The sequence below is a fragment of the Centropristis striata genome, chromosome 21 (assembly GCF_030273125.1).
Source record: "Centropristis striata isolate RG_2023a ecotype Rhode Island chromosome 21, C.striata_1.0, whole genome shotgun sequence".
In the NCBI taxonomy this organism is placed as follows: Eukaryota; Metazoa; Chordata; class Actinopteri; order Perciformes; family Serranidae; genus Centropristis; species Centropristis striata.
Genome location: NC_081537.1, coordinates 12,903,779 through 12,927,178, shown reverse-complemented (window position 1 = coordinate 12,927,178; position 23,400 = coordinate 12,903,779). Strand labels below are relative to the sequence as shown.

The 23,400-nt window shown below is 38.8% G+C and overlaps 2 protein-coding genes across 3 annotated transcripts; both read left to right on the top strand.

The window, feature by feature from the left end:
* Window positions 1-3,996: 3,996 nt before the first annotated feature.
* On the top strand, window positions 3,997-6,607 carry cabp5a (calcium binding protein 5a). Its single transcript, XM_059324950.1, has 7 exons — window positions 3,997-4,074; window positions 4,431-4,480; window positions 4,822-4,852; window positions 5,047-5,190; window positions 5,331-5,440; window positions 5,832-5,979; window positions 6,069-6,607. Exons 1-7 carry the CDS (start codon window positions 4,035-4,037, stop codon window positions 6,095-6,097), a joined length of 552 nt encoding a protein of 183 aa, XP_059180933.1. The 5' UTR covers window positions 3,997-4,034; the 3' UTR covers window positions 6,098-6,607.
* Window positions 6,608-11,329: 4,722 nt separating this feature from the next.
* nif3l1 (NIF3 NGG1 interacting factor 3-like 1 (S. cerevisiae)) lies at window positions 11,330-17,005 on the top strand. 2 transcript variants are annotated; one of them, XM_059325400.1, is made up of 7 exons: window positions 11,330-11,391; window positions 11,886-12,487; window positions 12,657-12,813; window positions 14,054-14,177; window positions 14,372-14,510; window positions 15,433-15,516; window positions 16,703-17,005. In XM_059325400.1, exons 2-7 carry the CDS (start codon window positions 11,896-11,898, stop codon window positions 16,885-16,887), a joined length of 1,281 nt encoding a protein of 426 aa, XP_059181383.1. In that variant the 5' UTR covers window positions 11,330-11,391; window positions 11,886-11,895; the 3' UTR covers window positions 16,888-17,005. The 2 variants fall into 2 exon arrangements, with proteins under 2 accessions (XP_059181383.1, XP_059181382.1); XM_059325399.1 differs by having other exon boundaries at window positions 11,382-11,482.
* Window positions 17,006-23,400: the final 6,395 nt, after the last annotated feature.

The following is a 23,400-nucleotide window of genomic DNA, read 5'->3' as shown; positions in this document are numbered from 1 at the left end:
CAGTATTTTAATGTTGTCATTTTAACAGAATGACATTCTGTTGTAAAGTTTAATCTATAATGAAGCAATATATATAAAATCTAGGCTATCACAAATGTGGTGAAAAGTGTGATATCCTGTGAAATGGAGTGGCACACAAATTCAAACTATCTTAAAATTGTAACAGTCAAGTAAATAAAATTACTTCCCACCACTGTCAATTGTCGTAGGCATCTGTTGTTAAACCAATCACAATTGGGTCTAAATTGCAAATCATCATTAAAAATGACCAGGTCAATAAAAGGAAATGCATCTTCAAATTTTATTTCCTCAGCTATTTAAGTAATAAAAAAAACTATAATGATGACCCAAATATGAAGAAATTTTTTATTATAGGAAGTGATTTCTACAGCTGTCCACTAACACAATAAAACTCACAGGCTCACACGTCAGCACAATCACACATATGGCTTGTTTGGCCGAGCCTTCCCTTTCATAATCCACTCAGTATAATCTCTGTGTTGTGCACTTTTAGGTGACCCACCACACACACACACACACACACACACACACACACACACACACAAATGCAGACAACTCCACCCTAACTGAACTCGTATCTGATTGGGATGAGTCTGTTTACAGGTGGGAGATCAATCTTTTGGTGACCCGGTTCAGACCAAACGCTTCATGTGGCAGGTGAAGAAGTTCAACCTGCAAAAGACGATGACTGTGCACTTCCACACCACCACCATGGAGTCCATCCTCACCTCCTCCATCACCATCTGGCACGCTGCTACCACCGCCAAGGACAAGGGCAGACTGCAGCCTTTCATTCACTCTGCAAAGAAAGTGATTGTCTTCAATCTGCTGCACACCCCCAGGACCCTGAGGTCTGCAGGGGGAAAAAATGGTGCCCTTCTGTCATGTACACAAACTCTCTGAACCACGCTCCTCTCGCAGATTTTCCCCCACAGCTGGCTTCATTAACAAGGCCCAAGACCCTCACTGACACGCACTCTCACCCAGATTAGTCATCTGTCTCTTCATGTTACATTGGCGTAATCTTACACTATTACCCATGGATATTTGGCTCAGGATCTGTGCAGCTTTCTCACTGAGTTACAATAGTTTTACAGTATCTTTTTTATATTTTTATTGTACTTTTATATTATGTTCTTTACTGTCATGGAGACTGCTGACAGTTGAGAGCTTTCACATGCTCTAATAGAATCCTAATCCTGTTACTAATCCAAAAATGTAACATATTCCTATCCCTCTATAATACAGTCATGGAAAAAATATTACACCACCCTTTTTCTTGACGTTTTTGTTCATTTTAATGCCTGGTACAACTAAAGGTGCATTTGTTTGGACTAATATAATAAATAAAAAATAGGTCATAAAAGTTTCATTTAAGAGCTGATATCTAACCATTTTCCATGGTTTTCTTGATAATGATTTTGGTTATTAACAAGAAACCCATGGAAAATGGCTAGATATCAGCTCTTAAATTAAACTCTTATGAGCTATTTTTGTTGTTATCATTATATTTGTCCAAACAAATGTACCTTTAGTTGTACCAGGCATTAAAATGAACAAGATTTTTTTTTTCCATGATTTTTCCAAAAATAAAACCTGTACATCCTCAGCCTTGTACCACCCAGTTTTCATTCATACTTTCCTCCTGCCTTGTACTCCACACGCATCTTTCACAGCTGTGGGTGGGCCTTTGCGTAACCCCTCAGCTGGCCCACTGCATCGGGAGGGGAAAAAGATAATAAAATCATCACTAGCTCCCGCTGCGAATCCCAGCGGATTATGCTTCTTATGCGAGCAGATTTTTATTGAATTTACATAAGAGGGAAGCAGGCAGAGGGCAAAAGGTCAGAGGAGGACAGAAGACCAGCGCCGAAGTGTTTCAGCTCAGCCGGTTAATTCAGACATCTTTGCTGCAGGAAGTGCAGACCTCGACCCCGACTCGCCAGTAATCCCTGACATTGTCATCAGTGTATTTCATGGAAGAAATAATCCTTTATTTTCCACGCAAATGTAACCAATACTCATGCAGATTATCACACACACTGGGGCATTAGCTGTTACTGGCCGGTGACTCTTTAATACATCCAATACTGCTGAAACAGAGAGAGGATCCAAATGAGCTTCTAGTCTGTAGTTTACAGGGTTTTTAAACAAAAACTAACAAAACCTACATGATTTGGGTCAGACTTGACAGCGTGAAGCCCAAAACCAGCACAGATTTAATATATTATCACACAAAAAAAGTTTTAAAAAATCTTTGAAAAACAATGGTTTTTGCACAAAGACTAATTCAGTATAAGATGTTATGTATGTATCCTTATCCAGAAAAAAGAGACTATTCTGAACTTAATACCATATAAAATGTCCTGCTGAGTTTATTGTTATTGGAACATTTTATGTCTAAAGTGGAAATTAAAGTATAACATGTAACAAGATTCTGGTGAGTCATTTTATCAGAATATTCTTGCCTTTACTGGATAATTGTCAGGTGGTGGTAAATATAAGAAGAGATTGGGAGAGGCAGGGAAATGTGCAAAAAATAATGAATAAATATGAAAAGAAAACATGAAACAAATCACTAATATCATAAAATCAAATATTCACATATAGCCCCACCGTCTCGTGACAGGGTGTGCATTTCTTTCAGAAGTAAGTGAAAGAGAAAAGTGACAGGTACAATTTATTTTAAATGCTATTTTTCTTTCTTAAAACCAAGCTCTTTGCAGGATGCATGGGCAGATTACGAGACAGCAGGCCCACACACACACACACACACACACACACACACACACACACACACACACTTTGTTGTTGTTTTACTCTTTGAGACATTTCGTGTCATCTTTCTGTGGTCGGTACGTGTCTGTTCGAGTCACATTTTGCAGGTCAGGGTGAGGGGGCCCCTCTGCTCGGTACGCCTGTTCAGTAATCTGTTCATGGCAGGATGCTTAACAATGAGGTAATCTATCTATGATGATGATGATGGTGATGAAGAAACAAATGAAACTTTGTTCAAACTTTCAAATACCACAATTCTCTCCAAGGTTGAATCATGTTCCTGTCCTTTATGGCTTTTCTTTTTCTCTTTGCTGATCCTGATCCAGTATCTGTAACAGACATTAAGATTTTCTTGGTTGCTTATATACAGTCATGGAAAAAATTAATAGACCACTTTTTTTCTTCAATTTCTTGTTAATTTTAATGCCTGGTACAACTAAAGGTTAATTTGTTTGGACAAATATAATGATAACAACACAAATAGCTCATAAGAGTTTAATTTAAGAGCTGATATCTATGGCTGATATCCATGGTTTTCTTGATAAAACTTTATCAAGAAAACCATGGAAAATGGCTGGATATCACCTCTTAAATAAATTATAATAAAAACAAATGTACCTTTAGTTGTACCAGGCATTAAAATGAACAAGAAATTTAGAAAAACAAGGGTGGTCTGATATATAATTTTTCCATGACTGTAGGTTATATAAAAGCATCAGTGTAAGTAGCGACTGTCTCATTATCAGTTGAAAACTCATTATTTATATCTTTATCAATACCCGAATAAACCCCAGTTCTCCTAAAATACGTGTAAGAGTTGACTCTGCAGTCAGTGGGACGACTACTGTAATTAATTCACAGCAAACAAAAGCAACAGAAACTCAAGCCTTAACCTGTGAACTCTCAGTATCCGGTTACTTGTGTCAGCTCGGGGCTCGGATGGCAGGATCATTTACAATATGATGTCAACATCTCATACATGAACCTGATGTCACACACGCCTGTGACTCCTCCTCCCCGTGATCATTCAACCCTGGAGGCAGCCACACCCCTCCTCCGCCTTCATACACCCTCTCAGCATCCCGTCAGTGCTGGGCAGACTGAGAGGCAGAGCCATCCTGAATAAAGAGGGACAGGACCGGTGCTGAGGAGCAGATTAAGAAGCATACGGAAGGCAGAGGGGCTTTTTGGACAGCAGATCAGCTGCTAATTCTCGGCTGCAGAGGAGGCAGTGTATGGTGCTTTTGGCTGATGAGAAGAAATCTCCAGAAGAAGGTGAGCATATTGTGACTTTTAATTCTTATTTTATTATTCCTCTTATTGCAAAATCCTCTAAAACTTGCATTCAAGTCTCGCATCTTCAGACTTATTGTAGTTATTTTTATCTAACACCACTTGTTTGTATTTCAGTATATTCTTCTGAATATTTCTCTTATTTTGAGATGCACTTTATAACAAAGACACACACACACACACACACACACACACACACTCTCAGAGTTTAGACATAAGACAGTGTTCAATCCCTCAGAGAGAACACACACTCCTCAATCCGTCTTAATCCTAACTTTATGACTCTGCATCATGTGTCAGAAATTGTTAACAATAATTACTTTTCTCTCCTCTTGCAGAAATGAGCTTTGGAGCCGCGTGCATTTTCTTGCGAGGAGGGAAAAATATAGTAAGTACAGCAGTAACAGCTTTTGCTATTCCTTGTTTTGATGGGTTTGTGCTGATGTTTGCAAACTGCTCTGAAAGGTTGATTGGATTATAACCCCAAAAGGATATAAAAAAAAAATGATCAGAGATACCAACTGCGCTATACTGTTGCGTGCCAGGGATGATATTGTCCCAAACCCACCTGCCAATACGGGGCATTATCTAGACTTTAATCCACCATTTAATCTCCGTTGCAGTGTCATCTAATTCTATACTGAACCATAAAATCAAACAAAACATCCATTTTGTTAATTGTGTCAAGGTACACTGGCCCTAAACAACTGTCTCTTTCTCTTTGTGCAGGCAAGACAACTGGCTGATGATGAGATTGATGGTATGTTCTCTCAGTTTACATTATTGCATATTGTCATGTTTTCATCAGTAAATACAGATTAAAGATAATGTTTCTACTTTGTACATTTTTGTGGTTGAGCCAAAGCTTGAAATAGAAGAACTAGGCCAAAATGCATGTATGAGGCTTGATTTGAAATGTAAGACTATAGCTGACTTTTCTTTACATCTCTGCAGAGCTGCGTGATGCATTCAATGAGTTCGATAAAGACAAAGACGGGCTGATCAGCTGTAAGGACCTGGGGAACCTGATGAGGACGATGGGCTACATGCCCACGGAGATGGAGCTGATCGAGCTGGGACAGAACATCAACATGAACCGTGAGTCCCTGCAGAGCAAATAAAAAGCATTAAAAAGATTAAAATTGACAAGAAATTCTTAAGTTGTAGGCTCATCTAGTACGCAATTGATAAAGAATTAAGAACCTACAGTGAATCTTTTCTCTTGATCTTTCCTCCAGTTGGCGGCAGAGTGGACTTTGAGGACTTTGTAGACCTGATGGCCCCAAAGCTGCTGGCAGAAACAGCTGGGATGATCGGTGTGAAGGAGCTCAAAGACGCCTTTAAAGAGGTGAGAGTGCAAAAAGTTGTCTTTGCAGAAAGGCATAACCTCCAATGCCAAGTTTTGAATATTTTAAACAATTTTAGGCAATATAACCGGACCGTTATGAGTTCAGAGTAGATAAGATGGTTGGGAAAAAATGCAAAATGGTGCATTTTAAGGGCATTATCTTGGCTATTACATGGTGGACATGGAAAAATGCTATGAATGCACATTTATTTACTCTATATAGAGATTGCATTGGCGCAAGAACACTTTTAACAAATTCTTCCTTTCAAAAGTGATGGGACATAATTCAAAAAGTGGTGGGAACACGTCCCCAGTGTAAATCACACCGACAGATCTGATTCAAATTCAATTCCTTCATTGCACTGACTTCTCTCTTTTATCCTCCTTTTAGTTTGACATGGACGGAGACGGAGAGATCACGACAGAGGAGCTGCGGTCAGCCATGACCAAGCTGATGGGAGAGCACATGAGCCGGAGGGAGATAGACGCCATAGTTAAAGAAGCAGACGACAATGGAGACGGCACAGTAGACTTTGAAGGTGTGAAATCTTTCAGCTGCAGTAACATGAACATCACATGTGTCTTGATGATTTTACAGATTCATTAAAACTCTTCTTCTCTGCTGCAGAGTTCGTCAGAATGATGTCCCACGAATGAGAGTCAAGAAATCATCTCTGCACCTCTACGGACCTGCGTTCACGCTGACGCCGTCTATCTTTAAAGCTTTGGCTGATCAACTTGTATATATTTAGAACAAACATGTAATGTTAAAATTAAAATGAAGTGCTGCAAAGGAAAGTGAAGCAAGTTGTTCTCAGAGAGAATTTTACATCTATGCAAAGATTGACAATCACCGAGGCATTTTTTAGTGTTTAAATGAATGGAGCTTTTGTTTGCATTTATTTTATATACAGAAAGTTATTTTGCACTGTTTTGTTGAATTGGATTGCATTTTTGAAGTGTATGTAAAATTGTGAAAATTATGTATGAAAATATTTACTCTGACAGTATTCTCATCACTGAATCAATGTTAAAATACAGCAATTAGTTCTCAAGTTATCACTTCTTAAGCTATGTACATAAGCAGTATTATATATGTGTTGGATGACATAATTACCAGATGGAATCCAACAAGTTAAATCCTGCTATCAGGTATTTTCCAGATGTATAAATAAAAGATCTGAGTGGAAATTTTGCACAAGAGTTTGTGTTTATTCTTCAGCTGTTAGTCTACGAGAACAGAATTTTGGTTTTTGATTTATAATCTGGCACATTGCACAAAAAGTCAAGAGGAGTGATCATTTCCATGGCTCATTGTGATTTAATCCAAAGGTCCGCTTGACCCAAGAGGTGAAATTATCCGCCAATACTAACAACCAAAGTAAAATGTCTTTCTCTGTCAAAACATGGAACAAATTTTCAGATTGAAATCTACTTGCATAATAATACAACTCTGGCTGGTTGTATAATAAATCAGCGCAATGATATATGTCCCAAAGAAGGGATTTGGAAACTGAAAACATCCGTGATGCTGCTGCGCTGCGGGGAGCAGAGGATTGAGTGACTTCTCTGCCCTGGCTTTGGAAGGACATCGGGATAAAGAGATTGTGTGATTTGATGCAAGAGTATAAAAAATCATCTCAAAATTATGACATCATGACTCATGCATAACACATTTCTAGGTATTGGGTGCAAAAAAAAAGGGGGAAAATATTTGCTTGTGCGGGAATTTAGCTCTTTAGAGAAGCGCTGTCTGAGCCATTTATCTACTTTGGAAATTCTCAGTAAAAGTTTTTGGCGTTCGGGGAAATTGGGACAGTAAGGATCAATGTGGAGAGTTTAACGCTTGTATCACTTTGCGTGTACCAACTAAAAAGTGCCTCTGATGTCCTAAAAAATGTCTGCATCCAAAAATTGCCATAAAATTATATCTTTAAACCAAATCGCTCGCAAATATTCATCCACTTTCAGAATTTAAACCCTTTAAATACCAGTTTGTTTACATAATGCCAAGAAAAAGTGTCTGGGAAACGTGAAGGAATAGCAATAACACTGATTTTGGTGCATTTTCTTTTGTGCAGTGTCAGATTAAAAAACTCTCAGAGGACAAAAATGTCCCCTTCTTGAAACACCAAATATTGATTTAATTTAGATTTTGCTTCATGTTCACTCACTTTGCATTCTGTTAATTGATAGAAATAAACAATTAACATTTCTATTTTTGAAAGCATTCTTATTTTGCAGCATTTTTCACACCTGCCCTAAAACTTTTGCACAGTAATTTTAATACCCACTTTAAAATTTTGAACCAAAATGTGTCCAGATTGTGACTACCAAATATTCATTTCAGTTTCAGAATTTGAACCCTTCATGTGCAAGTTTGTTTACCTAATGACACTGCTAAAAAAATTGAAAGTTGAATAATTCTGTAAACTAAATTCTAGGGGTCAATCACCTGTCAGTAATTCGATACAACATTAACTTTCTATGCATATCATTTAACACTGCAGTGCTCCAAATACAGCAACATGAGAAAATGTCTCAATCTGATGGAAAATATTAAAATAGTAAAAACTCCCAAATCACCTGATATAATAGAATAGAATGAAGCCTAAAACGCAGAACTAGCAGGATGAAAAACATCTTCTTTCCCTGTCAGAACTCTCAACACCCACACAGGATAAAATAATTAAAATGTGCGATAAAACTGACATGTGCAATACAACTAATATGTGCAAGACATACTATACCTCGTCTATAACTTTTGTAGCATTTTCATATTTATTTATTACATCACACATCCTTGTCCTTGTTTTAGCTCAGCGTTCAAACATATTTTAAATGTTTTTCTCACATTTGTTTTGTGTTATGATTGCTTTAACTATGCACCTTAAGCAATTCTCAATTTCGTTGTATAGTTGACTATATAATGACAATCAAGGCTATTTGATTTGATTTGAGAATAAGTTACTTTATGCTGATTTATAAACTTAAAACTTAAAAAAATGTTAAAGCCACAAATGTCTCTAGTGAAGTCAAAGGGCACAGGCCATTTATATTTAACATGCATCAATATAAGTGTAAACAAACGAGCAGGACAAACCAGAAGTAATTTGACCTACCAGGGGAAATACAATAATTTCATTATAAATATATATATATATACACACACACACACACACACACACACACACACACATACATACATACAGTCATGGAAAACATAAATAGACCATTGTTTTTTTTCAATTTAATTAATTTTAATGCCTGGTACAACTGGAGGTACATTTGTTTGGACAAATATAATGATAACAAAAACAGCTCATAAGATTTTAATTTAACAGCCGATATTTAGCCATTTTCCATGGTTTTCATGATAATAACCAAAATCATTATCAAAAACCTTTTGTTGTACCTTTAGTTGTACCAGGCATTAAAATGAGCAAGAAATTGAAGAAAACAAGGGTGGTCTAATCATTTTTTTTTTCACGACTGTATGTAGACCTGCTAGTTTGTTTACACTGATACTGATGCATGTTATATAACTTATATATAATGTTCTCAAAGTTGCTTCAAATTTCCACCCGAATTTCCACTCTATCCAACACCATGTCAAACTGACCTAAAGCCAGAACATCTGAGATTAAACACCTGTGTTGAGGGACTTTAAGCTTGTGGACGGGGACACGGTGCACCCTCGCACTCAGGGACACATCAGCCAGACAGATGTTGCATGACAAACTTGGCTGAAGTTTAAACGGGCGGACAGATGGGGTACGAGGGCTTATAGTACCAATTAACAAAAGTGAAGCTGTTCTTGAACACACAGACCTAAAAACTGAACACACATCTGTCCGCGGCACTCCACAGATTGGGTACAAGGGGACAAGGGGACAATATGCTTAATGGATAAGTGACAAAATGTAAATAACTGCTCTTTTGTGAGGGCAGCCGGGGAAAAAAGTCCAATTTTTAGGAGGGATTTATACAGTTTAATTCCTTTATAATGTGAATGTAATGTTTGAAAAGGGGGTCCCATTTAAACAAGGGGGTCTAGTGTGAAGAGATGCTGATGATGTAATAGTCACAGCATGGCCTTTGCCCTGATCCGTCCCTGATCCCTCTAACATCCAGCATCGACCTTTATTGCATTAATCCACAATAATCTCTCTCTCGGTCGCTCTCTGACTCAGTTTTGAGGTAGCCACTGGGACCAGCAGCTTGTTGCCGAGAACTGCCGTTTTAACCGTTTGCAATCAACTTTGCTAAAATAATAACCCCCCCGACTCTGTCTTTGTTTTTGTTGTGCGGATTGGTCTATTCCAAAAGTCCTTGTAATCTTTCTGAGAAGCGGCTGATGCACTGAGGGTATCGGCTGAGCGACCACCTGCCCCTGCGAGGGTTAATACTGCTTATTAAAGTCATCCAGTCTTTTCCTGTTCACATTAATCTGTGAATTTGTTTCGTAACATTACATATGAAGGATGACGTCAACCAACAGCTATATATATATAATGCTCCAGTTTAAACCGGATTTACAAGTGACTCTGCCGGAAGTGTTATTTTTAATCAAGATACTTTGAGCAAAATGTTTATTGTTACAAAAGTATTGCAAGTGAGAACTTACAGACACTTTCTGCATTTGTAGCCTACTGACCAGAATCTGAATTCAGTTCATTATAAATCACAAGAAGGATTATAGCTCCTATGTTTTTTCAGTCATTTGTTGTTCTCCTCCGCTCTCAGCTCCATCAAAACACACTGGAAGCTCATGTGTTCCTATGAATTCAGTAGCAAGGCAGTAAGAATACATGATATGTTTTAAATAGATCACAGCTATGTTACTTCGTGTTAAATTTTGACCTGAAAAATAACAACACATAATAAGTAAGTACAGCTGTCAGGTAAATAGAGTGGAGTGAAAAGTGTGCTAATATTTAGGTCCGTCTCTGAGGTTGTAGAAAACAGAAACACTAAAGTAACGTAACATACAAGTACGTCAAAATTGTACTTAAGTATAGTACTTGTGTTGATGTACTTAGTACATCTTCTATTGAAATTAGTGACATTTTCCAGTCAAGGTTTTTACAGATAAACACTAGTATGTGTTTATGAGTATGTGTGATGAAGTGATATATATTCAGTCTGGTGTGTATTAAAACGAGACTTTTGATCATGTTTGCACATTTACACCTCACACCTTCATTTATTATAATGTATTGTCACCTGTCACCTGCTCAATTGTACAATAATATATGAATGATGTGAAGATTTACATGTATTGTAACCCTGAGAAGAGATGAAGTTGAAAAATGACAAGAACTTTCTGTGTGTGCCTTTGACTCTAGTTGTCTCCTTTTCTTGTATGCATGCAATAAATAGCAAAATATACATACTTGAGAAAATGTTTGTTTTTATATTTTATAAAATGTTGAAATATTTATTTACTTTTTATTTTTTACTGTTGTGAAACATTTTTTTCTGATTCTGATTTCAGTCTCTACTTTAAATGTTTCTTAAAAGCAGTTTAATGGAGATTTCCATCCTGCAAATAATATAAATCACAGTAAATCACAGTAAATAATATTTTTATGTGAAACTAAACAAATATTAAAAATAGATTTGCAATGTATGTGGTGTATAGGTCATTTTTGTAATTTTGAATTGTAAGTTTTGTATGTGTAAGTTTTTCAGTCCCACGTTATAGCTATATTTACACTCATATGTGCATGAATTGTCTTTCAGCTTTTTGGTTTTGCATGTGTGTGTGTGTGTGTGTGTGTGTGTGTGTGTGTGTGTGTGTGTGTATGTATAGTAGTCATTATATTATATATATATATATATATATATATATATATATATATATATATATATATATATTATAATGACTACTGTCTAATTAGAACTATTGCTTTAAGAGACGGAAGCCGGAAAGGGACATTCTGCTCCAGGTAATGCGCTTTTTATCTGTCACTTCGGGAGAATGTGTGCAGCTACAAAGCGTTGCTAGTCTTCTAAAATTGTAGTGAAAGTCAAGCGCAAGTATGATAAGTTCACTCATACACACATTGATGTTGTTGAAAGTGTGTTTTCTTTAAATATACCAGAGTCGATTTAGGGCGTATTAGTAGCTAATGTTAGCTGACAAGCTAGTTATGCTGTTAGCTGCATGCTTCCCAGCAGTCAGTGCCAGTCACAACTTGTAGGTCATGTTGGCTCCATAAATAAGGTTTGAAATAGCGGTAGAGTACTTTACTCATATAAAACAATATTAGGATTAATGCCCAGAAATAGTCGCTGAACAGTCTGTCTCATACGGTTTGATATTGTGCTAATATCAGAAGATTCAGGTTGTTTTCATTTGTTGCAAACCAGTAGCTCGTTTAATAGTTTTAAGGTATAACACATTTTTAAGGTTGGTAAGTTTTTTTTTCTGTTCACACAGGTCTCCACCGATGCAGACTGGATGTAGAAACCTTTCCTGGACTTTTTTTTCACTCACCTACAGAAGACTGTGCAGCAGGAGGAGCCTGACCTCACAGGCTGCTCTCTACTCCTCTACTTCACCCATCCCTTCATCCACCCACAGTCACAGCTTCTTCACAAGCCAACAAACCTCAGTCCCCCTCAACTCAACTCTTCACTTCCCTCCCACCCGCTTCCTCTCTCTGTCTGCTCACAGTTCAGGCCTGATGGAGCTAAAAGAAGTTCTGCAGGTGTTGGAGCAGCTGGCTCCACTGTCTCTGGCTGAGTCTTGGGACAATGTAGGCCTGCTGGTTGAGCCGAGCAAATCTCGGCCTGTGAAAACCATCCTGCTAACCAACGACCTCACAGACTCTGTCATGGGGGAAGCTGAGGCCATGAGCTGTGACCTCATTATCTCATATCACCCTCCATTGTTCCGGCCAATCAAGCGTCTGGTCCAGAAAGACTGGAAGCAGCGATTGGCCATCCGGGCTGTGGAGGCAGGGATGGCGATCTTCTCCCCCCACACTTCATGGGACAGTGTGAAGGGAGGGGTGAACGACTGGCTGGTCGGGGGACTTGGTAAGACGTCATTCTGAATGGAAAATGTTACACACATACCTACAGGACTTGCATATTTAATGGAGGTATAACCTAAATGGTTTGACACATTACACTCAACTATTCTGACCTCCTCATCTTGTCCCCTGTGTGTCTTTTTCCATCTCTGGTGTCTGTCTTTGACTCTCAGGTAGCGGCCAGGTGTCTGTGCTGAGTCAGGCCCTCGGTGCCGCCTCCCACAGTCACAAACTGGAATTCACAGTAAAGAGCGCAGAGGAACTGAGCGCTGTTATGGAGGAACTTCAAGCTTGTGACAGTGAAACAACACTACAGCATTCAGTCAGCAGGTCCTGCACGTGTGCACTTAATATTTTCACTTTTGAGGTTTTGGCCTATTTTTCTCCCAGAACATGTCTTCTTTTAAAATAGTGGAATTAAAACATCCAAAGCAAACATTTAGGTTTATATTGTACTCTATTTTGATCCATTTGCACCCGTAGATTTCTCCTAAATTCACTAAAAGTTAGCGATCTATTTTGCAGCATGTAGTACTACAACGTAGTCGAAACCTCGTCATCACAGGCATCGTTAGAAAGCTCCCACTCTCCTGCACAATATTATGCGTTTTACATGTTCTATATTGTTGTTGCTTTGAATTAGATTCACTGTTTTGTCTTCAAATAGTCGTTTCCATTAAGAATGTATGACATCTTTACAGTCTGTTTTCTCAAACTGAGTTTTTTCTCATGTTCTGAGCCATAAATCTCAACCTCAGCTACACTCAGACACCAAACTTACCAGCTTTATTCCTAACTATATTCTGAAGGTTTTTACAGAGGGGTTTGTCTGTAAATCATTCATATCCTGATTAATGTAACATTTAGTTCCTAAATGTGTTTTGACTGTATTTTCTGATTTATGAAATTATAAAAGGAGGTATCCCAGATTCCTTCAGTGAAAAGTTTGTATATCAACAAAATAAAATAATAACTTGCTAACTAACTAATTTGCTTAATCCAATGTTCAGATTTATGCCCAGGACATATATGCAAATTACTGCATATTTAATGAGGTCATGCCTCATTTGCATACCTAAACATAACATTTCAGAAAACTTGTAATGCAAAAATATGTTGTCCTAATGTTTATAACAAACTGGGACATTTTCATGGTGATATCTATAAGTTAAGAAAAACAAACCCTCTTCACCTGTAGTGTCTTCCCTTAAAGGATCATACTTATGTTTAGAGTTTTGTCTAGAACATGCTAGAAGAAAAAGATTACTTTTATTATAGTATTGAGCATTTAACTCACAAGTGAACACACCATGCAAGGAGCAGTGGGCAGCACATTACTGCTCCCGGGGAGCTGTGCAGGGGGGTTAGGTGCCTTGCTCAAGGGCACTTCAGTCCTAGACCTGTCAGTAACGGACTGCCCCATGCTTTTATTTAAAAAAAAATGCTACATTCTTTTATTTAAAAAAATATTTATTTATTAGAAAAAAAACTAAAATAACCCACATTTTTCACATGCTGTCTTTCTGAATATCCCTGTACCTGAATAATAGTCTATTTGCTCTCCTAACAGACCAGACAACGGTGGGAGCCGTGTCAGTGTTACCTGCAGCGACTCAGCGCTGACCCCCAGTGTCCAGACTCTGTTACGACACAATGCTCCCAGTCTGTCCTTCAGCATCCTGAAGTTAGAAAAGGTACAGCACAATCACATCACTGTTACATGATGAAACAAAGAACAGCACGAAATTCAGGAAAATGAATTATTATTTTGAAACTTGACAGGAAAACTGATATATTTAAGATGGAAACAAAGCTGTTGTGGATAGTTATAGTTGATATACTGATATGATAACCTGGAGTAACTTTTCCCACGTTTCCCTCTCTGCAGCCCCCTCTACTGGGTCATGGCCAAGGACGACTTAGTGTTTTGGACCAGCCGGTAACGGTGGCAACAGCCATCCAGAAAATGAAGTCCCACTTGGGTTTGAGTCACCTTCGTCTGGCTCTGGGATTAGGACGGACGCTAGGTATTAACTCTGAAAGTTAACAAACAGCAGGTTTTATTTCTGGTGTTATGACTTAAACGATCACTTACCCATTAGGGGAGCTTTTGGTGCAGTTGATGTCTTGAATGGTCTGGTCTGGTGGTGTGCTTTACTTGAGTATTTCCATTTCTGTAACTTTATACTTATATTTCACAACATTTTGAGGCAAATATTGTACTTTTTACTCCACTACATTTAGCTGACAGCTTTAGTTACTTTTCAGGGGGAGATTTAACATAAAAAAACATGATCAATTTAAAATAATTTTACTTTTTTTTTTTTCAATTAAACCTGCTAACAGTATATTAAGTAGCTAAAAAGAGCTGCTTACATAAATGCATCAATGCTTTATTTAGAATACGTAAAATAATCTGAGTGGGGCCAATATCCATAACAAGTACTTTCACTGAAGTAAGTTTTGAATGCAGGACTTATACTTGTAGTGGAGTAATTTTGCAGTGTTGTATTAGTACTTTTACTTAAGTAAGAGATCTGAATACTTCTTCCACCACTGCATACCGGCACAATTGTTGTTCACCAGTCACATTTTAATTATAACAAATCACACAATTACTGACTGTATTTCAAGCAAAGCTTAGAAACAAAAGCATGTCATAGTGGCCAAGACCAGAAAAAATATTTAAAACAAATAAAAAATACAACCAGAGATATTAACCACAACTTGGCTTCTTTTTGAAAGAATTGCTCAGGCATGGAGAGACACATGGTGATCAAAGATGTATTAAAATATCAAAGATATCAAAGATTATTATCAAATGGTTCTGGATGCCATTAAAATAAAACTGACAGATACTTTGATATTAAACTTTGATAAATATATTTTTTAAATAGTCCCAGGATCTAAATGTGTGTCAGTAAATCATTATTCTGATATTTTTTTCAGAGTCCTCTGTGTGTACTGTGGCGGTGTGTGCTGGATCTGGGGCCTCAGTGCTGAACGGAGTCAAGGCAGACCTCTACATCACAGGTAGACAGACATTTAAATTACAAATTAAACTGAGTTTTCATTCAAAACATTGCATGTACTGGATCCATATTATTTTTTTTACTTTCCATGTATTTGCTCGACAATGATGAAGTTTACATGCACAAATATTATTTTTTACCCTTATTTTGAAAACGGCAATATTGCTACAAAGCCGTTTACATTACGTAATTAAAAATCAATATTCATATTTACATGCAGCCATCCATACTCTGATTAACATTTTACTTCTTAATGACAAAAAAGTCTTTTTTTGTGGACTTGTTGTTGTCAGCGCCGTTACATTTGTGCATATCAAAAAAAGTATGATATCCCAACTCTTTAATAATTTTTAAAAGAAGAGCTGATGTTAAAGAGAGACACATACTTAAAAAAAAATTCTAAAAATTATATCGGCACATCCCACATGTCTGGCCTTATTTCAAATATTCATACAGAATATGCTGTTTGCATGACCCCTGTCAAATTCAGAATATTGTCATTTTCTGAATAATTAGTGTGCATGTAAATATAGTAACTGTTATGCCTGCATAACTTTACCTGTGTCCCAAATGAAAGCAGGCCTTTATTTAGGTCACAGATAAAGTTATGCAGCCCTGGACTCAGACTGACATCGCTCTTGCAGGATCCCAGTCAGAATGAGCCCTGATCTCTGTAATAAGTCACATTTCTTCTTCTACAGAAGTTAGACTTACACGCAAACCAAGTTTTATTGGTTAACGTATCTATGAGCTACAAAGCCTAAACATGATTTCAGTCACATCTTACTTCTGTGAGAACACAAACTGTCAACATACAGGTGCATCTCAATAAATAATTAAATTAAACATACTTTTTAAAATTGGTCCCTTTGTAATATTTTTTTTTTGAGACACTGAATTTGAGGTCGTCATAAAATGTAAGCCACAATCATTATAATTAGAAGAAATTAAATAAATTAAGTCATGAAATGTTTCATTCTGTGTCTAATGGATCTATATAATGTGTTATTTCCACTTTTTGAATTGAATTACTGACATAAATCAATGTTTCTATGATATTCTAAATAATTGATATGCACCTATATGTTGGAAAGAGGAGAGCTACAGTGGGGTAAAACGCAATTGCTACCTGAGCTATCTGCCTTCTTATAATTATTCAAATATAACAATATCCATCCATTAATCAGGTGAGATGTCCCACCATGAAGTGCTGGACGCCGCGGCCAAGGGAACTAGCGTCATCCTCAGTGACCATAGCAACAGTGAGCGAGGTTTTCTGGCCGTGTTCAGGGAGAAGCTGGCTGTGCGTCTCCCTGACAGCGTGACGGTGGTGGTGTCCAAAGCGGACAGAGACCCTCTGGAGGTGGTCTGACCGATAGGAGCGACATTTGCACTAGCTGAACTGATTTTCACTATTATGATTGGATAACATTTTTGACATGTCAAAAGCACTTTTTGCTTTTGTTGTGCTGCAATACAGGCTCTTTATATTGTGCGGTCGGGTGAACGCTGGCGCGCTTTGTCGCCGCTGCTCACCGGTAACCAAACGAAATAAAACACTGTTTATTCTTTATTGGATGTCGTGATTGACCTCGAACTACAGGATTACTGGTCTGTATGCTTTACTGACATCAGTTTATTGCTGTCATTTGCTTTTGGGCCAAATTTTGGAAGTATTCCTACCTGGGACCCCTTCCTGGCTCGTATTCCCCTCCTGGGAAACGATGTGGATTTACGTTGCAACACGCTGGCTTGCGGTCATCTGGCTCTTCCTGTCCCTCGTCCACTTGCAAACAAATGCACTCCTCCAGTATTCTGCTACTGAACTCCTCAAGCATCGCTATCTCATCTCCCCCTCACGACCAGTATCTGGGCTCGACATCCCCCCGGACATCGCTTTCCAGCCTCGTCGGAGATACACTCATCGTGGATCTCGACGTAAGCTTCACCACCACGACACTCACTCCATAAAGACGATCTGGTCCACAACTCGCCGCCGCTCCCGTAACACTGCCCGAGATGTCAACCACTCTGTCCTGTCCAGCCTTGCTAGGTCGGCTAACTCCGCGGCTAGGAGCAGCACCACCACCTCCACCTCCACCGTCAGGTTCGGTCTCCTTAACATCCGCTCTCTCAGCAGCAAGGGGCATCTGGTCCGTGATGTCCTTATTGACCGACAGCTGGATTTTCTGTGCCTGACTGAAACTTGGCAGCAGCCGAACGACTTTTCCTCTCTCAACGACTCCGCTCCGCCGGGGTTTGTTTACATCTCGCAGCCCCGTGCATGCGGCCGCGGCGGAGGTCTCGCGATGCTACACCGCGAGAGTTGGAAAGTCGTTCCCGTACCTGCTGCTCCTGTGTTCTCCTCCTTCGAGTACTCTGCCTCACTTCTGCCTGGACCCTCTCCCACAGTTATTGCCACCATCTACCGCCCACCAAAATACAACAAGGACTTTATAAATGACTTCTCTCACCTCCTCACTCATCTGTCCTCTCTCTCCCATAACACCATTATCCTCGGGGACTTTAATATTCATGTGGACAATAATACAAACTCTCTCTCAAAAGACCTCTCATCCTGCTTAGACTGTTTTGGTTTGCAACAATACATCAACTTCCCAACACACAATAAAGGACATATACTGGACATTGTCTGCTGCTCAGGTGTCAAACCCACTGATTGCAAGCCACACATACTCCCATACTCTGACCACATGCTCATCACTTTCAACATCAACCTCTCTCTGTCCAAAATCATCCTCCCCCGCACCATCTCATTCCGCAAAATCAAGGACATCAACACTGACACATTTACATCTGACATTCACAATTTTCCCAACTCTGATCCCAACAGCTCACCTGAAGACCTGGTTTCACACTACAACACAAATCTCCATAACCTCCTCAACTCACATGCTCCACTTAAAACCAGACCCGTCTCCTTCTCTCGCTCTGCACCCTGGTTCACCCCCGCCCTCCGCCATCTGAAATCCCAAGGACGACAACTGGAACGCCTCTACAATAAAACCGGACTCACCATTCACAAAGAAATGTACAATAACCATGTATTGCACTACAAGGACAGTCTCTCTTCAGCCAAATCTGCATATTACTCCGGTTTAATTCATTCTAATCAACATAGCTCCAAAACTCTCTTCTCTCTCCTCACAAATATCACAAAACCACCCGACTCTCTTCCCCTCCATATGCATTCTGCTGATTTCTGCAACTCACTCATGACATTTTTCATCTCCAAAATCACCGAAATCCACCAACACCTGACCTCAGCTGCAGTCTCTGGAGTGGATGTTCCTGGCCCCCACTCATCCCTACACAGCTCATTTTCTAGTTTCATTCTCCCCTCTGTCCAAGCCATTTCTCAACTTATTCTAAAATCGAAACCCTCCACCTGTTCGCTCGATCCACTTCCCACTACTCTCGTCAGAACTTGCCTTCCTTCCCTTGCTCCCCTCATCACCAACATCATCCATTCTTCACTTACTTCTGGAACTGTCCCCCTCTCACTAAAAACAGCTACTGTCACACCCATTCTGAAAAAACCTGGCCTGGATCCCACAAATTTTAATAATCTGCGTCCCATCTCCAATCTACCATTCATCTCAAAAATCCTCGAAAAATCTGTTGCCTCTCAATTACACAACCACCTTACCACCAACAATATCTACGAGCAGTTTCAATCCGGTTTCCGTCCCCTCCACAGCACCGAAACAGCACTCCTCAAAATCACAAATGACCTTCTCATAGCCTCTGATTCTGGTTTACTCTCCATACTCATCCTTCTTGATCTCACAGCCGCTTTTGACACCATCTCACACAACACCCTCCTGGACAGACTTTCATCCATAGGCATTACACACACACCCCTCGCCTGGTTCACTTCCTACCTTTCCTGCCGCACACAATTCATCCAACTGAAATCCCACAAGTCCCACACTTTCCCTGTTCCTGCCGGTGTGCCCCAGGGATCTGTCCTGGGGCCCCTCCTCTTCATTATCTACTTACTCCCTCTCGGTCAGATTTTCCGCAAACATAACATACTTTTCCACTGCTACGCGGATGACACCCAGCTCTACCTCTCTACCAAACCCTCCTCATCCCTTCCACCGACCTCCCTTACCCTCTGTCTTCAAGAAATTCATTCTTGGTTCTCATCCAACTTCCTCAAACTTAACAGCTCTAAAACTGAAGTCCTCCTGGTAGGCACCTCTTCCACTCTCTCCAAATCTAACAGCTCCCCCATCTCCATCAACAACTCCATCGTCCCTCCCTCCCCTCAGGTTAAGAGTCTGGGTGTCATCCTCGACAGTACTCTCTCTTTTCACTCACACATCAATAACTTAACCCGGTCTGCATACTTCCACCTACGCAACATCTCTCGTCTCCGTCCCTCTCTCACTCCTCACACCACTGCCATCCTCGTCCACAGTCTTGTCACCTCCCGGATTGACTACTGCAACTCCCTGCTCTTTGGTGTCCCCAACAAAACCCTCCAGAAACTGCAGCTCCTCCAGAACTCTGCCGCACGCATCATAACCCGGACTCCCACCATTCATCACATCACCCCCATCCTGCAAGAACTCCACTGGCTTCCAATAAAACACCGGATCAACTTCAAAATACTCCTCATCACCTTCAAAGCGCTTCACAACCTGGCTCCACCATACATCTCGGACCTCCTCCACGTCTCCACTCCTGCCCGCTCACTCCGCTCCTCCTCCACCCTCCAGCTCTCTGTCCCTCCTGCCCGCCTCGTCACCATGGGCAGTAGAGCCTTCAGCCGCTCTGCTCCCCGGCTCTGGAACAATCTCCCTCCTGACCTCCGCACCATTGACTCTTTGCCACTTTTCAAATCCAGACTCAAAACTCATCTGTTCAGACAAGCATACACCACCTAGTCACCCACTCACCATCTCAATACTGTTCGATGTTTTATTTTGTTGCCACTGTTTTTAAATTATTTTATGCTTTTTTGTAAAGTGACCTTGGGTGTTTTGAAAGGCGCTTATAAATAAAATGGATTATTATTATTATTATTATTATGTAATGACTGTAAAATAATATTCCAATATACAGTCATGGAAAAAATTATTAGACCACCCTTGTTTTCTTTAATAAATTGTTAATTTTAATGCTGATATCTAGCCATTTTCCATGGTTTTCTTGATAATGATTTTGGTTATTATGAAGAAAACCATGGAAAGAGCTAGATATCAGCTCTTGAATTAAATTTATGAGTTATGTTTGTTATCATTAGATTTGTCCAAACAAATACCTTTAGTTGTAACAGGCATTAAAATGAACAAGAAATTGAAGAGAAATGGTGGTCTAATATTTTTTTCCATGACTGCATCTGTGCCACATGTAATGATGAAAAGTGCTTCCTTAAGTCTTATGTTGTCTTAATAAAAATGGGTTCTTGTTGATCAAAAAAATGGAGTGTTTGATGAGACAAAATATCCTCTGTGAGCGTGTAATAATCTCTAATCTCAATGCATGTCTGTTTTCCATGCACAGGATTTATTTATGGACAGCACACAATGTGTTCAAATCCCAATAATCTGTGACATCAAGGGTGCAGCATCCACAAATTTCCCCTAAAAAGGAAGAGTGTTTGCATCGTGCATGCAGAAGCAGTAATCCTCATCAGATTAAAAGGCTTGCTGCTGCTCCATCGTACACATGCTCGAGGAAAATCAGACAAAATCTCCTGTCGGGCAGGAAGTGTTCAGACAGCCAGAACATAGATAGATAGATTACTTTATTCATCCCCGAAGGGAAATTCGGTTGTCACAGCAGTCCGGTATTCAAGTACAATAAAATACAATAGAATAAAATACTGAGGTAGCATAAATAAAAACAACAATAGAAAAAAAACACAGAATAGAACAAGGACACTTTTAAGTTAAGAAAGAACATCAGTTGGTAGGTTGGCAAGATGATGGTAATAATTAAACTGGTGATATGATGGCAACAATGCTATAGTGACTAGACGGTATATAATAATAATAATAGTACAGTATATAATATATATAATATAATATGTAATAATAGATAAACAATATAAAAATAAAATGAAAATTATAAATAAAGTAATTACAAGTAAAATAATATAATATATAATAATAATAGTAATAATAATAAATAGGGCCGGTAAGGCCGGTATAATAATAATAGTAGTATATTACAGTATATAGTAATAATAGTAATGGCAGCAACAGTATATATAATAATAATAATAGTAATAATATTAATAACATAGCAAAGTGTCGTGCATAGATTTAGTGCATAGATTTTAGTGCATTTCAGTAATGTTGGTTCTGGCAGAGGTAGATGAATTGTATAGTCTAGAAGGAAGGAGGAGGAATCTGCACCGATTTGAGCCAACAATGAAAATTTAATGAATACCTTGTATGAAATCCTTTTTTGACCCTTCGGCCTCAGTAAACAAACAAAGGCGAACATCAAACCACTTAGCACATACATGCCACAGAGCAGGCCTATGGTAATACTTAATGCACTGTAAACAACACACACTACCTGCCCCCACTCCAGTAATGGTGCATAAACAAAACCAGTAGCAATCGTCATCATGGGCCGTTACAGAGTCTGTTGGCTGACACACCTGTCAGTTAGTAAAAACATTAAGAGATGTCACACACACCTCGCCGCCTCCATCAAGGTAATGACCTTTGTCTCAGTGTGGCGTTCACACCTCCACTTCCCCTCACTTGCTTTTATCCCCTCCAACACACACACACAAATGGAGAAGGAAAACAACAACTAGAACAACATTTATACTTCTCTCCTGTGAAGTGACTCCAGCTGTTACTCTTTATATCGAGCAGGTAGATTTCAGGCCTCTGAAAGCATTTTAGGAAGAGTTCCTCCTTTTCCAAGTCTTGATGTTCACGCAGTTTATCATGTTTGATCATTTTAGATGCAAACTGCTGGTGATGTAACTGTAATCCCCTGCAAAAGACCCTCTGTGGTCAGCTGTTGAGTCCTCTAAAAAGCATCAGACAGCTTTTATAAGTGCCTGTGAAACAGATTAATCATTTTGAGATAGTTGAGGCACGATGCAATTATTGTATTTATTTATTTGTTATATAGATTTGTTTTATTTATTATACTTTATGATCATATTTTGCTAAGTTAACACTACACTAGCATTATTTGGGGGAAAAAAGGATTAAAATAATTTAATAATTTAATTTAATTTATTTTTTATTCTCTCTTCAAAACCAGGAGATGCTTCTATCCACTGATAAATGCTGTTGTGGATTAAAAAAATTAGTATAGTTCAGTATTTTTATTTTATTTAAAATAATAACCAAGTGCAGATATTGTATTTTATCAGATGCAAAAAAGCATGTAAAAAATTATATATCTGCCATTGGCCTGCAAAGTACTTTCAGGAAAAGAAACACAAAATATCTCTTAATAAATGCCAAATAGCAGAAATGTATGTATATAATCTGTATAGAATGTATTTATATGTCTTATTTTTTCTATTCTTATTCTGTCTTCTATATTTATGTGCCTGTATCTTGAGCTGCTATGACAACTAAATTTCCCCACTGCGGGATAAATAAAGTAATATATCTCATCTAAAAAACACGTAAAAATGATGTATGTACCCAAATCAGTCTGGATCTAAAGGGATATTTTTGGACTATAAAAACGACTCCAACTGGTAAAAAAGATCCATAACAGTCGATATCAAACACAGTTGGAAAGGAAACCTAACTGCTCTTTTACAGAGGAAGTCTGGACAAACTCATTTGAATTTCACTGGAGGATGTTAAACTCAACCTCATGGAGATCGTTTGGCTGGAACAGTTTTGGGAGATATTTTATCACACCT

Bases quoted from the DNA above. Each gene is read 5' to 3' on its own strand.
- nif3l1 (XM_059325400.1), top strand. From the start codon at position 11,896: ATGCAGACTGGATGTAGAAACCTTTCCTGGACTTTTTTTTCACTCACC. The intron at 12,488-12,656 runs GTAAGACGTCAT...TTTGACTCTCAG, and splicing joins CTGGCTGGTCGGGGGACTTG to GTAGCGGCCAGGTGTCTGTG. The intron at 12,814-14,053 runs GTCCTGCACGTG...CTCTCCTAACAG, and splicing joins CTACAGCATTCAGTCAGCAG to ACCAGACAACGGTGGGAGCC.
- cabp5a (XM_059324950.1), top strand. From the start codon at position 4,035: ATGGTGCTTTTGGCTGATGAGAAGAAATCTCCAGAAGAAG. The intron at 4,853-5,046 runs GTATGTTCTCTC...ACATCTCTGCAG, and splicing joins GGCTGATGATGAGATTGATG to AGCTGCGTGATGCATTCAAT. The intron at 5,441-5,831 runs GTGAGAGTGCAA...TCCTCCTTTTAG, and splicing joins TCAAAGACGCCTTTAAAGAG to TTTGACATGGACGGAGACGG.